Below are 18,919 nucleotides of genomic sequence, written 5' to 3'. Positions count from 1 at the left end.
AAAGAAATAGCAACATAATTATGGATTATTATATATCATTTTGTTCAGAATAAAACAAAGAACAATAATATAGGTGGTTTACATGGTTACCAAAAAAAAATTTTTTTTAGTTTTTCCTAATTTTAGGCATTATTAGTTTTTTATAAAATGTTTTATATTCCGTCGTGTAGCTAAGTGCAGGTTAGACTTATCATCATAAGGTAAATTGTAAAGTTGTAGTAAATTTTGTGCTGATTCCAAAAATATATAGTTTATATAGCTTACTTTGTGTATTTTGTTTGCTAGCCCTATTATTATGTTGATCGTACCCCCGCGCTAGTACCAAATAATCATCCAACCCAGGTCATGTACAAAACCGTACACCTTAAATAATATATAATTCCATGGTACTCTGGTTTGAATTATTTACCTTATTTATTACAACAGTAGCCCTAAAAAGCAAACAAAACTAAAAAAAAAAAAAAAAAAAAAAAAAAAAAAAATTATATATAGGCCTACCACAACACCTGCATTGGCACCGTATATCCGGCGTTGCCATTTCGGCCGCGGCCGTTCGCGCCCTATATCCGGCGTTTGCCAGCGCTAGGGTTAATAAGGTAACTTTTAGTAAGACTAAGGTAATTTTGGTAAGAATAATTTCAATTCAAATAAGAAACAGAAGCTATAAAAATAAATTTATTTATAAAACAGAAAACTAATATCAAACTAGGTACATATTGTATCATAAGTTAAAAAAATCAATATGCAATTAGGTATTTTAAAATAATCACTTAGATAAGCACTTCATTTGTTTTAAGTTTTAAGGTTATGGGTACTAGGGCTATCCTCTTCACTCACTCAGTACATTTATAAAAATGATCAAGTCACTCGTCTCTGATAGACTGAAAATATCAAACAAAAACATAGTAGGCCTATTGTCTCGAAATGAAATCCCACATTAAACACTTAATTTAAAATAAAACACATTTCACTGTAGCCCAGTATAGCCTATTTGGCCTTTCTTTATAAACTAACATTTTCTAGTCCTAAACGACATGGTATATTAGGTGAGGTCAATACTTCAGTATGATAATATTTTTGTTGGGCATCACTCACCTTATTGAAATCACGAGAACGTAGTCCTTGTCATGTCACAATCATACACAGTTCATTGCACATAAAAATATACAAAAATAAAAATAAAAATAAATCCAAATTTAAAATATCAGACAAAAGTTCTCAACACCGACGTTTTGCCGCACCAAAATCAACGTGCGGCGTTTTCAAGGTTATTCCTCTTCTCACACAATCGTTGTGAGCGCCTAACCACGACTGACGACCCCGGTGGTGGAGGAGGGGGAGGGGGGACTCTGTTATCTAGAACAGCTGATGGCATTATCTTCTTTAAACTTCCCCCTCCTCCACCACCGGGGTCGTCAGTCATGGTTAGGCGCTCACAACGATTGCGTGAGAAGAGGAATAACCTTGAAAACGCCGCACGTTGATTTTGGTGCGGCGAAACGTCGGTGTTGAGAACTTTTGTCTGATATTTTAAATTTGGATTTATTTTTATTTTTATTTTTGTATATTTTTATGTGCAATGAACTGTGTATGATTGTGACATGACAAGGACTACGTTCTCGTGATTTCAATAAGGTGAGTGATGCCCAACAAAAATATTATCATACTAACATTTTCTAGGTTAAGTTACAATTCAAACTGTCGTTGTCATGTTTCTGCCACCAGATTGAAAATTGCACAATCAAAATCACAAACAGAATATGTTTATTTTACTTTCTATTAAACTTCCACTAAAAAATAAATATTCTTTTCAGTTACAAATTCACTTCAAAGTAAAAACATTCAAAACTGACATTGATATAACTTCAATCACTCCAATCCATTGTTTTGTTGTTACGCCAGCTGTCACAATATCTGCTCTCTTTCTCTCTCCCTCTCCCTCACTCTCTCTAGTTAGTCTGCTCATTGACTCATTCTGCTTCTGCTTTGTTTTCCCATCAAACAGCTGTTTTGCAGGACTGACGTTGCCATATTTATCATTACACCATTATGGTGAATGTCGGTAAAATTATCATAAAATTGCTATAGCTTTTATTTCGTAAAAAAAATAATAGTTTGACTAATTTTAATCATGTTTATGTAAACTGATTAGAAAATAAATTATACTTATAGTTTGTTTACGCCAATACCACAGTTGTATAAGTACAACAATTATCGTCCATCTGGCAACACTGAGTTTAAAGTGGAACTGAACTGATCTTTTCTTTCTGCCAAGACCCAATGAGATTGCGTCATTCAGATGCATCGATGTTCCTTGCAGTAACTTATCGGTTTATAAAACTAAACACTAATACCGATTAATGTGAAAAAATATTATGCTACAACAGGTTATTTTTATTTGTTGTATTTCTATATTTTGGTATAAAGTATTTTGTTATTTCTATATTTTGGTATAAAATATTTTTATGGCAGTTCAAACTAAATCTGATATTGTACTAAATAATATCTTCAAGAATCGTCTGCCATTGTTATACTAGTCACGAGACTCCCTTGTTGACTATTGCAATTCGATAGATTCATTCAATGCTTTATTTCAAATTTCAACTTACTGTATCGTTATCGAGACGTATTGTTGACTGTTGTAGGAAAGTGAAAGTCTGTTAGTAGTCCTCTTGTTAGCTCTGCCGAATGACGATGGGTGTTTGTTGAACATTTGGTTTAAGCTGGTCTAACCTATATGAGGTTAGATAGTGTATTAATTTTAAGTGTATTAACTTAGCTTCTGTTCAACCACTTTTAATTGAAAAAGAGTTTGAATTCTGTTTGACTGAAATCAGTACTTCCAGGCTTACATTTTTATTTGGGTGTATTTATAGATCTCCTAATTACTTGAACCTAGACCAATTTTTTGAAAATTTTGAAATTTTGTTAGACATTCTGTGTAAAAAATTTGAAACAATTATTATTGCTGGTGATTTTAATATAGACGTTTTAAAAAAAGATGATAAATATACCAAATTTATTAATATTTTAACAATTTATGGCATGAGATACACAGTTAACTTTCCAACCCGAGTGACTGAGCACTCAAGCACAGCCCTAGACAACTTTATTACAAATATAGATTCTCATAGCTTAAGAGTAACTGGGTTAATTACTCATATCTCAGATCATGACGGTCAGTTAATGGAACTGAGAGTTCCTGATTACAAAAAACCAAAATTCATAAAAAAACAAGTAAGAAAGTTTGATGAAAGAAACAAAGAAACTTTTCTTAGAGGTTTAAGTTCAGAGTGCTGGTTTCAGGTTATTCATTCTACTGTTGAGTTTAAGTATAATGTATTTTATAATATTTTTAAGTATCATTTTGAGGTAAATTTTCCGAAACTTTTTGTCACAGAAGGCCTATGTAAGCAAAAAAAGTGGGTTGACGATGTATCAAAATTGAAACAGTCTGAAATAGTCCACTTAGAATCTCAATTCAGAAAACTCAAGGACAAAAATATTAAGATTCAGATTAGAAAAAAGAAAAAAAGAACTTCAAAGATATATAATTAACAATAAAAAAACTTACTTTGAGGAAAAAGTTACAAACTCAAGAAATAAAGTTAAAACTACCTGGAACTTAATTAATTCCGAATTGGGAAAATTGTCAAAATGTAATACAAATATAAAATTGATGCACGAAGGTAGTTATATCACAAATCCAATTGATGTTTGCGAAACTTTTAATATATTTTTTGTCAATATTGTAAAAGATTTAATAGTTCCTAAAATAACCATAGTGCCTCCAGCAAATACTCAGTTTAAAACACATTTAAATACAACTTTTCAATTTTCAACTGTCACGGAGAGAGATGTTGAAAAAATAATATTATCTTTTGAAAATAAACCCTCATCAGGCAATGATGAAATACCTATATCAACCATTAAGACAGCGTTGCCATTAATCTGCTCACCTTTAACTCATATAATTAATCATTCACTGATAACAGGAGTGTTCCCCGAACAATTCAAAACTGCCAAAGTAGTTCCAATTTTCAAAAAAGGTAATCCAGAAGATATTAATTGTTACAGGCCTATATCACTGCTTCCAGTATTCTCAAAAATCCTTGAGAAAGTTGTTTTCAACCAATTTTCAAACTACCTTGAATCAAACATGTTGCTGGATAATGAACAGCATGGTTTTAGGCCAAATAAGTCAACTATAACAGCCGGTATTGAGTTTGTTGAGTCAATAATCGAATCTGTTGATAGAGGTGAAAGAGTCGTTGGCATTTTTTTGGACTTGTCCCGAGCTTTTGATAGTGTTGAGCACTGCAAACTGATCCAAGTTATAAGCTCTCTAGGTGTAAAAAGTACAGAATTGGCTTGGTTTTGCTACTACCTCACAGAAAGGAAACAATATGTAGAAATAGAGTATTTTACAGATCATCAGAAGTTTATGTATAAAGAAAAATTTAATTCTCGTCCATTACCAATCCAATACGGTGTCCCTCAGGGATCTATTCTCGGCCCATTACTGTTTCTATGTTACCTAAAGGGGCTACCTAGAATGATGGGGGATAGAAATAGAAAAGTGTGTCTTTATGCAGATGATACCAACGTCATTGTCTCGGCCAACAATAAAGAGAACATAGAAATATCATCCTACGTTGGCTTATCACTGATTAAAGACTTTTTAAATAGTAAAAATCTGCTATTAAACTCCAGTAAATCAAGTTTTGTATCTTTTTCAACAAAAAAAGCAAAAAATAGAATAAGTCCAACAATATTCCTAGAAGATGAAATACTAAATCACTTAAATGAAATCAAATTCTTAGGCTTGACTATAGATGAACACCTATCTTGGGACAACCATATTAATCATATTATGAATAAAACCTCAAGTGGTCTATATGCTTTGAGAAGACTGGTCTACTCCTGTAATATTAAAACCTTAAAATCCATATATTTTGCTCTAATACATTCACATATTGCTTATGGTGTTTGTATATATGGATCAACAACAAAGAAGAAAATGGATAAAATTCTGATTCAGCAAAAAAGAGCTTTAAGAATAATGTTTAATTTAAAATCAAAAGATTCTGTAAAACATATTTTTAAAGATTTAAAAATATTCACAGTTTACAGTTTATACATTTATGAAACAATAAAATTTACATTACTTGGCAATAGGATTTTGATTGGCAATACAACACATTCTTATAATACTAGAGCTCATCGTTTAGTAGAACAACATAATTTGGAATTTTTCAAAAAGAAAACAACATATGTAGGAAATAGATTTTTTGATGGCCTCCCAGGAAATATTAAATTGGAAAAAAACCAAAATAAGTTTTTGAGACTATTGAAGGCATACTTGATTGAATCAACGTTTTACTCTCTCCAACATTTTTTCTCGTAGTCAAAATTATTATATTTAAGACATACCTGAAAATTATAATTAGAAAAATCTTTGCTGCACGTGGTTATTCTAGGATATAGTAATTACTGTGTGTTTTTATTAATTTTTAAGACTCAGTTGTAGTTATTTTATATTATTTTTTTCCACGATTTCTTGGAGTGATGTGTGTAACGTATGTTGTATATATTATCCTAAGAACTGTGGGATGTATTTTTAGATATTAAAAATATATGTATAATTTAGGTTAGATCTGACTCTATTCTTTGTAAACAATTTACATGTGACAGAATAAAGAAGTTTTGAATTGAATTGAATTGAATTGAATAGTTGTTTTTTGTAGGAATGGGGATTAAATAAGGCATCAACACAAAACAAAATATAATTTATTAAATCTGGGTGTAGAAAATCGTGAAGTGGCACTATTTATAACTACTCAACTCGATTTTTCGAGTAGTAATTAATTACTACTCGACTCGAGGTCGAGTATTTACTCGAAGGTCGAGTACTCGCCCACCCCTATTATCAAGTGGTATACAGGAAGTAAGTGTAATTGGCTTTGGCATTTAACGTTTGATATTAGGTTAAGTTAGGCTAGGTTAGGTTTAGCTGATTTCATACGCTGTGCACTAAACCTTTGAGTATTCTAATCTGAACAACCAAAATTGTACTTACCAACAGTCTAAATCTGATCAGGGCTGTTCAGAAAGTAAAATCCCAATGGACAAAGAGCATAACCTGTAAATTCATTCGATCTCTGTGGGTGGCTGAGAGTGATGACCCGTTCCAGGGTGTCCAGATTTTCATTTAAGTCACAGAAAAATCAGGCATTACTGAAATAAAGTTTCCCAACCTGCCTTTTGTTCTGTACCTTGCTGATTAAATTCATAGTGTAGAATCAGAGAGCGAACATATTTTGGGAGCAGACAACAAGTTATAAATCGTTATAGGATCAAATATTGTGTGCCCGACTATCCCATGTTCAAGTCACTTAAAAGTATTGCCTTATCTGTACCAAAGATCATGCTTTTTAACGTCCCCCCCCTTAAGTCCCTGAAATTCAGTTTGGTCAACTGTTCAGTCTAGACATCCTATGTTCGGATGAAAAAATTCTGGGAGAAACAAAAACCAAAGAGCAGATGATTGTCAGTACAAGCGTATAGCTTGACCTTGAAGCTAACGATATGTATTTCTTTGTTTTGCTTTAATTTCTTTTTGTCAAATAAACCTTGGGTGTTTCAAAAACAATAATGGGGGAATCTACCGCAAAAAATGGTCCGAAATATTTAATTATACACTGCAATTTCAACATATTAGACTGAAGAAAAACTATTTATTAAATGTTTTTGGTATTTTTGAGGTTATCTAACATAGTTTTACATAGGTAATATGCAACAATACACCCATAGAAGCACCCATCAACTAAACTGACAAGAATTGTTTACTTCTATGGCCGGAAACTAAACATTCAAGTTTAATCCTGTCGAAGGTCATTCACCCGCGACGATATGACTTGTCCCCCTGAGACCAGGCCGGACCATCAGGCGGCCGATCCAACCAAAGCCGAACTAGAGGGAGTCTACTGTAGTTATTTAATTTCATTTACGGTTCGGTTACATGATTGCACTTGCGATTAGTTAAATCCGTTATGTAAGGGGAAAAAAGTTTTTATTCTCACGTGGTTTAGATTTGATTTCAAAACGTGATCGAAAAAGGTTGCGGTATTTGTAAACAACATTTAATATAAACATATCAGTCACAGCTAGAAAAATATAATCTTGATCCAAACAGCTGTTTGCTATTTCATAGATACGTTGTTGATAGACATTGGGAGGAAACTCGACAAAAATCGCACAAAATTGTGTTTTTGAACGTCATAATTGTATACAAAGTAGTGAGACCATATTTAAATGGCTAAAGACACTCTCCCCAATCCACTGAATACATTAAAATCATTTGAATTTAAATCATTATGGGTACTCTCGTTTTCAGAAGAGGGCCGCGTATAATGCCTCCTGGGTCGTGACAGACAGACATTGAGATAAGACATGTTTCAGCTTCTTGAATATGTATAAAACGTAAAAATAACCAAAAAACTTATTATTCTGAGCCATGCACAGACAAAATTCTAATTTTATTTATATAGATTTATAAATATTCTCTTAAATTTGCCAGATTTATTTCCTATCTATAAAGCATTAATTATAATGAATTCTTAGTTTGCTTCTACAGGGAAGGTAATGAAGTGTGTTTCTTTATTGAAATGTTGTTAGCTTTATTTTATTAAAAAAACTAAATTGCCAAATTTGATTGAAATCCATTCACAAACAAGCAAACTACAACAGTTTATTTATTTTCCATAAGAATAACATGGAAATTTTAATTTATATTTTTTCACTATCTCCGTTACGGTTAAGCATAAAATAATGCTTCAATATACTACTATATTATTTCTTTTTTGAAGGTCTACAAAAATATTTTGTAAAGACATTGTGAAATTTTATGCGGGTCAAAAATGGGTTAAACCAATTTTTACTCCATAAAACCCCCATAAACCTCCGTTCGCATAGTCTAATCATGTTGGTTTGCAAACTTGTTAGAAAAATGTAGATTTACACGTTGGTACTAAATTGAATCAAAATCGAATCATTTTTGCTTTAGTTATTACGCTAAATCTGATGTATCCTATACAATATAAAAAGTTACTTGATGGGTTAGCCTCTGGATCGTAAATTGCAATATAAAATGGTTTATGTTACCTTATGCGTCGATCGATCCTTGATGTAGTAAGTAATAACTACAGCTGTTTCATGCCGCTGGGACACATCTTCAGGTTGTAGAGCGTAAAGATAAAATAGCTATCATCCGTGGATGATTTTGTCGAAATAAATATTACACAAAAAACACGAATAAGAATTCGTGTCTTAAATGTTTTCTCATTCGTGTTTTTTGTGTAATATTTTTTTCGACAAAATCATCCACGGATGATAGCTATTTTATCTTGACGCTCTACAACCTGAAGATGTGTCCCAGCGGCATGAAACAGCTGTAGTTATTACTTACTACATCAAGGATCGATCGACGCATAACGTAACATAAAACATAAACCATTTTATATAAAAAGTTAAGTTAATTTATCATTTTAATTTTTACATCCTCTAGATACTTAATCTTATACTATATATTGTATTATAGATATATGACGTAGGCCTATACATAGGCTGATGTGTTGACTTTGTCAATGATTTGTGAAAATCCAAAAGGCAATTAAATGATATGATTGATTGATTGATTGATTGATACAGTGTGTAAATTAAGTATTTAAACAAATCTGTATTTTTAAAACCTAAATAGATAGAATTATTCTGTTTGTGGCAATAATTGTTAACAAAGGTTCCGCAATTTTTCATATCAAACATATTTTGTAATCCCCTAACAGGGTAGGGGGTGACTTATTTTTTTCAAATAGCAACCCCTATTGAGTGACCCCTCATTTTGAAGGGTTTGTCAAAAGAAACACAATGATGCAAATCGGAGGTGAATATCTTACCCCTAGCCAAAATGGCAGATATACCAAAATGGGTGCATTTTTACAAAAAATTAATTTTGGAATACCCGCCAGGAGTGAAGGCTAGGAGTGAAAAATCTACCTCGGGTTTGCGTCATTGTTTTTCTTTTAACAAACCCTTCAAAATGAGGGGTCACTCAATAGGGGTTGTTATTGAAAAAAATAAGTCACTCCCACCCCCTAACCTGTTAAAGGGGTTGAAACAATGTTGTTGATGTAAAAAATTGCGGAACCTATGTTAATAATCAATTCCACAAACAGAATATTTCTATCTATTTCCGTTTTAAAAATACAGATTTCTTTCCATTATTTGTGAAATTGGTGCTTTTTCACATACAGTAAATCAAATTTTGGAATACCTGCCATTTTGGCTAGGGGTGAGATTTCCACCTCGGGTTTGCTTCATTGTGTTTCTTTTGACGAATCCTTACGGGGGTTAACAAATATTTTTGATGTAAAAAATTGTGGAACCTTTGTTAACAATTATTGCCATAAACAGAATATTTCTATCTATTTCGGTTTTAAAAACACAGGTTTGTTTCAATACTTAATTTACACACTGTATATAGCCTATATAATAATTTTAAAAGATGGTGTTTTGACCTCTGAGGACCAAAAAACGAAAAAGTAAATTGGTCCCGGGTCTATAGGTCTTACCACGAGACCTGGGGTAATTGCTTATTCCCTATATGGGTAATAATAAGCTATGTATATTGTAAGTTAAATAGTTGTAAGCCAAATTTGATTACTGTTTAATAATAAGTCTATATTCATTCAGCTGGGAGTTGTGTTGGCGACTCAAAGACAAAGGAAAGCAAGACAGTTAGTAGTGAAATAAAAACATGTAGTTTGATACAAAATTATAGACCTATTTCTCTACTTAGTAATCTTTCTAAAATATTTGAAAAATGTATTCACCATAATTGATTTTTTGGAAAATAATAATTAACTGTTGCCATCTCAATTTGGCTTTAGAAGAAATCATTCAACAACCTTGGCTCTCACTAAATTTGTTAACTCAGTTTCGGAGGCTCTGGATGGATTGCAAAGTGTTGAAGGGGTTTTCTGTGATCTGTCCAGGGCTTTTGATTGTGTGGACCACCAACTTTTAATCTACAAACTAAAAAACATTAGTATAATAATAATAATAATAAAAAATAAAAATCTTTATTTGTCATAAGGATACATTAGATCATCGACAACGTCAAAATCATGATCATACATCAATCGTCAAACAAAACAAAATCAAAAACACTTTCAATACAGTAGAACTCCAATTATCCGAACTCCAATTAACCGAATCTCCAATTATCCGAATCGCTTGATTCGACAATTTTAAAAACGTAAAGCTATAGTAATAAGTTTTGCAAAATATCAAAGAATTGTTATTTAACACATTTAGCCAATGTGTAATTTTGGACTTTGATGGAACACTATTGACTTAGACTTCATAAAATGTATAGAACACTATGAGCATTGTAAACTGTAAAAATGTTCTTATTTCAATTATTATTAATTTAAAGTTCACTTAGCACCAAAAATGAGGATTTTTCTTTAAAATTCCCGGAATTCCGGTAAAACTCCGATTATCCGAATGGGGTCTGGTCCCTATTAATTCGGATAATCGGAGTTCTACTGTATTTTGAAAAAAAACAATATGGCTTAATAACTACAATATGTACATATGACTAAACAATCAACAATATAAGGACCTGATAAAGCAACAGGTGAGCAGCAGGGTTATACAATCAAAGATTTATCTGTCCAGATTTGAACAAATCGTCCAGGCTATAAGAAGGGTTGTCTAATAGCCAATTATAAAACAAAGACTTAAATTTTTCCTGCGGATAAGCATCAATATTGTGTTTTAAAAGGTTCTATACTTTAGTTGATACCACTATGTGGCTCTTGCTAGTCTTACTCAGACGATGTGATTCTAACAAGGCACTATTTTTAAATCTGGTATTGTGATTATGATTATTGAATTTAAGGTGTTGAGGTTTTTTTAAGATATAAAGGGCAAGATCATAAATTGTATTTGCAAGATCATAAGAGTAGCCTATAAGAGAAAAGGTCTTAGGTCGTCTCTCAAACTACTTAATAAATAGAAAACAGCGCACAATAGTTTACAAACAGAACAAACGGTTTCCGTCTGGATGGGACCATTGTGTGGACCTAATGGGATTTAGGTACACCATAATTGGTGTACCTAAAGGTTCTATTCTGGGACCAATGCTATTTCTGATTTTCATTAATGACCTTGATTCAAATATAACCGGTAGTTTATTTTTGTATGCTGATGATACTAATGTTGTGGTAAAAAACAATGATTTTCAGCAATTAGAAAAATCAATTAAAACAACTGTGGATGAACTAAAAAATTGGTTTTACAGAAACGGTCTTTTAATGAATGATTCTAGAACCCACTTAATGTACTTTAAATAAAATTTGAAATTGTGAAAAAAAAACCAGTTGGAGAATTTATTTTGTGGAGAGCTAAAATCAGTCAATACCCACAAGGTTCTAGGAATACACTTTGATTATAAACTAAAATTGAAAAATCATATTCAATATCTGTCAAAAAAGTTAAATTCGTTTAGGTTTGCACTAAGTGTAATTAGTAATACAACATCAATGGATGTATGTAAAATGGTATACCACTCCTACATCCAATCAATAATTAAGTATGGAATAGTACTTTGGGGATGTCAGCCCCAAACTAAAATTCTTTTTAATGCTAAAAAATCAATAGTAAGGACTATGGCTCGAGTTAAAAGAAGAAAAAGCTGCAGATCTTTATTTAAAGATATTGGTATCTTAACACTTACAAATCTTTACATAATTGAAATTGTTAAACTAATGTTTAGGGATATTAAAATGTTTGATGACTGTAAATTCAACCATACCTATCCAACATGACATCAGAAAAAATTGAAATTTCCTCGGCATAGGCTTTCATTCTATGAAAACCCTCCAAAATACATGGCAGTAAAAGTTTATAATAAATTGTACAGCATTTTACTAAACAATTCCAAAACTTAGCCCTTACATCTTTACACAAACTTCTCCTACAAAAACCATACTACACTGTAGAAGAGTTTTTAAGGATACTTTGTAAAATGATACGCTGAATGATAAGGTCTTTTCTGGTTATTTATGAGATATTTTACTTCTGTCAACTTTATTAGTTTTAGTTTATATTGTGACAACACTCCTATCTTTTGTACCTTGTGCATTATAAGATGTGATGAGTTAATAAAGAATTTGAATTTGAAATAAAAATATTAAGGAAAAGCTTTTTTACAAGGTGTTTGCAGGTAAATGTTTAAATAGATTGTGTACCCTGTAGGTCTTTATATCCTGCTTGTAAAACTAAACCAATAAGACCAATTTGATCCACATTGTGATATAGATTATAAACTTGTACTAATACCTGATTTTTTACAGGCAAATTTTACGACTGGGACCAGCACATAGCGGACGAAGGATACCTTGTGTTGGCTGGAAGAGTACGCAAGTCCGAGGAGACCCAAGTGATCCAACGAGTTATCCAGAAACACATCAAGCGATCCGTGGATCCTGAAAAGCTGTTTACATTGTCAGAGAATACAAGCCCTGTAACTAGACATATCTTGGAGAGAGTGGTAGGGGGAAAACTGCCGCAAGGGTTCTCACACATTGTGTGGACATTCAACTTGAGACGGCTCGCTGTGTTGGTTGGTTAGTATTTAGTTTCATAATTTTATATTATTTGGGTTAGGCATTATTTTTATCAAACTTGGTAACATTTAATATTAAAATGAAAATACAATTAGGAAAATGGAAATTCACTTAGTCAGCAGATTTGCTGCGGCGGAGGTATTTACTTTTTATGTCCAGGCTATTCCAAGTGGACCATAATTGAAAATTATGGATCAAACCAGCGACCTTCCGATTACTAGGCAATAGTGATGGGCGGATCCAAGAAAATGTCGGTACCGGATCCGGATCTTCGGATCTTCGGATCCGGATCCAGATACACACTGTCATAAGGGCTGGTAAAAAAAACGTAACTAACAAAATGCCAATTATTTAAATCATACGGTTTTAAATAATATTGCTTATGTTTAAAGGTTATTATATCTTAAATATAGAGTAATCTCCAGTTGAGCCCATAATCCCTCATTTTTTGGGGACACTAACAAAATCATAAAATGCACTAAATTTGCACGACCACCAAAAGGGTATCTGTGTATATTTTACAATAGTTCGATCTTCAGTATACTATATTGTGGTTTTTGCATGCAGCATCCAATTTATTTATGCCTGGATCACCTCTTGTTAATCTCTGCCTTAAATTCTTTCCAGGCCCACAGTACTGATAGCTAGGTACAAAACCAAAAACTAGAGGTGTGCAATTCAATTCAATTCAATTCAAATTATCTTTATTCATAAAGTACATTAGAAATATATATATGAATAGTGTCACATTTCTTATAAGTTATAATAAAACATACATGCTTATAGGAAATGGGAAAAATTGTAAAAAAACATAAAACTAACAGTTAAAACATACTTTGATTAGTAGGGAAAGAAAAGTCAATTACAGTTCATCAAATGAATAAATAGCCCTGCTAATGAGAAATTTCTTAAGTTTATTTTTAAATTTTTTTATATTTACTTCTGCTTGTATGTCCTTTGGAAGTTTATTATAGAATTTTGTTCCGGCGTATTTGATTTTTTTTTCGAAAAGGCGCAATTTATGAGGACTTAATGCTAACTTGCCTCGATTTCTTGTAAGATAATCATGTTTCTTTCCAAGCAGCTCTATTTCATGAAATCTGTTTTTAACGGATACCACTGTTTCAAAAACATACATACCGAAAACTGTCATTATATTTTCTATTTTAAACATTCTCTTAACAGAAGTTCTAGGTGGAAGGTTGTAAATTATTCTTATAGCTTTTTTTTGCATTCTTAATATAGGTTTTAAGTTTCTCTTATTGGTTGAGCCATAAAGGGAAATCCCAAATGAAATCACTGAATGTTTGTATGAAAAGTAAACCAACTTCAAATTTTCTATTTCGCAATAGTTTTTTAATCTAGTTAAGATATCCAAAAAATCGGGTCGGATTCGGTTCGGAAAGATACATGCCATTGCCATATATGTTATTTTCATCAAGAGACAAACACTGAGACATGGCCTTGCCATATAGGTTTTTTGCATCAAGAGGCAAACAATGAGACATGGTCTTGCCATATAAGTTATTTGCAAAGAGACAAACACTGAGACATGGCATTGCCATATAAGTTATTTGCATCTCGAGACAAACACTGAGACATGGCCTTGCCATATAAGTTATTTGCAAAGAGACAAACACTGAGACATGGCATTGCCATATAAGTTATTTGCATCTCGAGACAAACACCGAGACATGGCCTTGTCATATAAGTTATTTGCATCTTGAGACAAACACTCGGTCATGGCCTTGCCATATAAGTTATTAGCATCAAGAGACAAACACTGGGTCATGGCCTTGCCATATAAGTTATTTGCATCTTGAGACAAACACTGGGTCATGGCCTTGCCATATAAGTTATTAGCATCAAGAGACAAACACCGAGACATGGCCTTGCCATATAAGTTATTTGCATCTTGAGACAAACACTGGGTCATGTCCTTGCCATATAAGTTATTAGCATCAAGAGACAAACACTGTGTCATGGCCTTGCCATATAAGTTATTAGCATCAAGAGAAAACCCCTGATACATGGCCTTGCCATATAAGTTATTTGCATCTTGAGACAAACACTGAGACATGGCCTTGCCATATAAGTTATTTGCAAAGAGACAAACACTGAGACATGGCATTGCCATATAAGTTATTTGCATCTCGAGACAAACACCGAGACATGGCCTTGTCATATAAGTTATTTGCATCTTGAGACAAACACTCGGTCATGGCCTTGCCATATAAGTTATTAGCATCAAGAGACAAACACTGGGTCATGGCCTTGCCATATAAGTTATTTGCATCTTGAGACAAACACTGGGTCATGGCCTTGCCATATAAGTTATTAGCATCAAGAGACAAACACCGAGACATGGCCTTGCCATATAAGTTATTTGCATCTTGAGACAAACACTGGGTCATGTCCTTGCCATATAAGTTATTAGCATCAAGAGACAAACACTGTGTCATGGCCTTGCCATATAAGTTATTAGCATCAAGAGAAAACCCCTGATACATGGCCTTGCCATATAAGTTATTTGCATCTCGAGACAAACACTGAGACATGGCCTTGCCATATAAGTTATTTGCATCAAGAGGCAAACAATGAGACATGGCATTGCCATATAAGTTATTTGCATCAAGAGGCAAACAATGAGACATGGCATTGCCATATAAGTTATTTGCATCAAGAGGCAAACAATGAGACATGGCCTTGCCATATAAGTTATTTGCAAAGAGACAAACACTGAGACATGGCATTGCCATATAAGTTATTTGCATCTCGAGACAAACACCGAGACATGGCCTTGCCATATAAGTTATTTGCATCTTGAGACAAACACTGAGACATGGCATTGCTTTATAAGTTATTTGCATCTCGAGACAAACACTGAGACATGTACATGGATACAGACAGCTTTGTGTTAGTAAACAAATCGGTATTGTACAGTGATACAGACTGCTTTGTGTTGGTTAAAAAAAATCGGTCTCTTACATAGATACAGACTCCTTTGTGTTAGTAAATAATCGGGGTTGTACAGACTCCTTTGTGTTTGTAAATAATCGGGGTTGTACAGACTCCTTTGTGTTTGTAAAAAATCGGGGTTGCACAGTGATACAGACTCCTTTGTGTTAGTAAACAAATCGGGGTTTTACAGTGATACAGACTCCTTTGTGTTTGTAAAAAAACGGTCTCTTACATGGATACAGAGAGCTTTGTGTTAGGAAAAAAATCATAAAAAAATTGAAAAAATCTGATCCATCAAAACCGGATCTAGCCCAAGATCCGGAATTTTTGGATCCGATTCGGTGCCAGTTCTAGCTCGGATCCGGTAGTCCGATATCCGGATCCGACCATCACTACTAGGCAAGTATTAATTTCACATCAAACAAATGAAATAGAATGTTTTACTGTCATTGAAAAGGTCCCTGGTCTACATTAAATATTAAGTAATCTATCTTCTTATTCAAACCTTCCCTCTTGAAAACACTGCGGTGACAGTGAAAATTTATTACTTTTGTGTACAATCATAGACAAAAAGAATTAAATACAGTATAGACTGTCAGCCGTGCTGCAGTTACCATAGGTTTTGGCACAGACCGCTGGAAGCGCCGTGTAGTTATGTAGCGCATATGCCGTAACTGCATGGTGCTTCACGCAGTTATTCAGTCTACACTAAGGCATAAGTATACAGCCACTCAAAATAGTTTTGAGTACCAAGGTGTTAAAATGTACAATTTCTTGCCTGCATCCATCAAAAACCTGTGTGTTTTAAAATTCAAACATGTTTTAAAAACTACTCTAACCCAGGCTTGCCTGTATAAACATGAAGAGTACTTTGGTTTAGAGTTTTAGATATTTTAGTTGCCAGAGCCATCTTGATTGTTTTGTTTTTATTTTGACGATTGTCATGAACTTTGTACATAGTTTTAACGACAATAAATCATTTCATTTCATTTCATTTCAAGCTGTGTGCGCCAGAACCTATGGTAACCGCAGCACAGCTGACGGTCTATATTTAATTTACTTCTTTTTGTATATGGTTTAATGTAAAGTGAGAATTTTCCCCATTAATATAAGGCTGTTATTCTTACAAAAAATGCTTGCAACTTGAAAGTGAAAACCTAAGTTCTTGTGCTCTCTGTTAAATTTAATAAATTTGATGAGAATACCTGTGTGCAAGCATATTAAAATAACACACCTATGGTTTTGAATTGCGCACCATAATAGGGTGAATAGGGTTTGAAACTCGTTTCCAAAGAACAATGAATAATCTTGTATACTAAAAAAAAAATTGCAAAACTTATGACAGCTAGCCTGACCATATAATACTGGACCAAATTGCACGCGGTTGGTACAAAATGAAAGGTATTTTTCTGTAGATGTGCAGAATCCCTTTATAAATTAAAATAGACTCAAAAATAAGCACAACAAATTAATTTAAAATTAAAAAAATAAACATTGACCTTATGGGTTGCCATGTTGGTGATGAAATAACAACAGAATATAAATAGAAAATAAAAACAAATGGAAGAAATTCCAAGCACATGTTTTATTTACAGTGTGGGGTGAAAATAGAGAAGTTTGCACAGTACATACTTTTGGTCGAGTTTTCGACCACAGGGAGAGCTCTTGTGCAAAACTCTTACTACAAATTTACTCTTACTACAAATTATTACTTTTCAAAGATTAGGATTTGGGTAGTTATTTATTAGGTGAATAAAACTGATAATTATTTACAATCAACTTAGTTTGTCGGGTTTAGATTCACACCAATAAGATTGATTTATCTAACTCAATCAGGTTAATGGACAAAAAGTAGCCTATTTAAAAACCATCTTCATAAACCATTTGTCTCTTGTTTACAATCTGACTGTGGTTAAACATTTAATCAACTAGATAATCAGCTGTTCACTAGGGTGATTGATACAGGGTGACACAAAGGAACCTGATGTTTTTTTTAAATAAGTAGTACACAGTAGTTAAATGGAATAAAATTGTTTTAATACTGTACATAATGAGGTAAATATTTGCCATTTGTTACAAAACAGTCATGTTTTGAAAATGACGTCATGCATATGGCGGCCATGTACTTCTCTTCAAATGTTCATTCTGGTCTGAAAATCATCTGAAACTCGGGTCAGGAGGTCATGTTCAATGCCATTGATATCTTCTGTGTTTGCCAACTTCAAATCCTCTAGAGTGTGTGGTTTGTGAGCATAAACACACTCCTTAAGAAACCCCCAAAGGAAGTAACCACTAGTGGACAAGTCAGGTAACCTTGGCGGCCATGGTATGTCACCAAAGCGAGAAATCACCTTGTTAGGAAACATTCATTCAATACTGCTCTCACTCTGGCGATGTTTTCGGGTGTTCTCGAAGTTCTGACAATGCCTGGTGGTTTCTTTCTTTTTATATTCCCAGTTGTTCGGAACCCGGAAAACCATCTTAATAGCGTATTTCGGCTTGGAACCGCTTTATGGCGTTCAATATCAAAATGTCAAGTAAATTCCCACTGCATTTGACGACGGATTCACCATTTTGGACCAAAGTATCGTATGCAAAAACGGGATGGTCTAGGGTCACCACCCTTATAATCACCACTCTAGTCAGGGGAGCTTGTGGGGAAATGATATAATTAAGACGTGACTCTGTGGGCAATAACTACTTGACACGCTACTAACTACTTAATTAGGCAACCAGTAATCTAAGTAGTCACCCTGCTTACCTACAAAGTTAAAATTGACATGATAACCTGAAACAGACAAAGGTTAGCTTAAGATAGGCCTAGCCTAAGTCCCGCAGAGTCTGAATTTACCAAAAACACATGACACAAACAATACAGAAAAACTTAATATTTCGTCCCAGTTAGGGACTTCAACAGAAGGGAGAAGAAAGAAAAAGTTTCATCAACAAGTCTTGCCATTTCAAGTTTCAACAATTATAGGCCTAGTATCTTAATCTTCAATGGATTGTTTTCTATTTTGTAACATTAAACTGTCTTTAAATCTTTAAATACATTTGTTTATATTGTTTGTTATTTAATCCACTTGCTAGGGGGGTTCCCGTGTGCATTTCATGTATAGAAAAACACCCTAAGGGATCATGTAGGTACTATGTGGGTTATCATTTTTCACGTGGGTGCCAGCTTGGCAGAGTGGGCATAACCTCAGAATCCGCCATTTTAAAAATGGCGGCGGCATTTATTACATGAAACTCATTAGGAGCTTATA

The 18,919-nt window shown here is 33.3% G+C and overlaps 1 protein-coding gene across 3 annotated transcripts in view; it reads left to right on the top strand.

Moving 5' to 3' along the window:
* The window catches only part of LOC128985729 (midasin-like), a 180,362-nt gene that overhangs the window by 94,535 nt on the left and 66,908 nt on the right, over positions 1-18,919 (top strand). For all 3 annotated transcript variants that reach the window (XM_054405543.1, XM_054405542.1, XM_054405544.1), the window contains one exon: positions 12,420-12,692. In XM_054405543.1, coding sequence (XP_054261518.1) covers positions 12,420-12,692 — 273 coding nt within the window. The remainder of the gene's footprint in view (positions 1-12,419; positions 12,693-18,919) is intronic.

This window comes from Macrosteles quadrilineatus, unplaced genomic scaffold (assembly GCF_028750875.1).
Source record: "Macrosteles quadrilineatus isolate MER2022 unplaced genomic scaffold, UCM_ALF_1.0 Scaffold_2__2_contigs__length_208266976, whole genome shotgun sequence".
NCBI lineage: Eukaryota > Metazoa > Arthropoda > Insecta > Hemiptera > Cicadellidae > Macrosteles > Macrosteles quadrilineatus.
The sequence above is the reverse complement of the archived record's forward strand: the minus strand, read 5'-3'. Positions and strand labels throughout refer to the sequence as shown.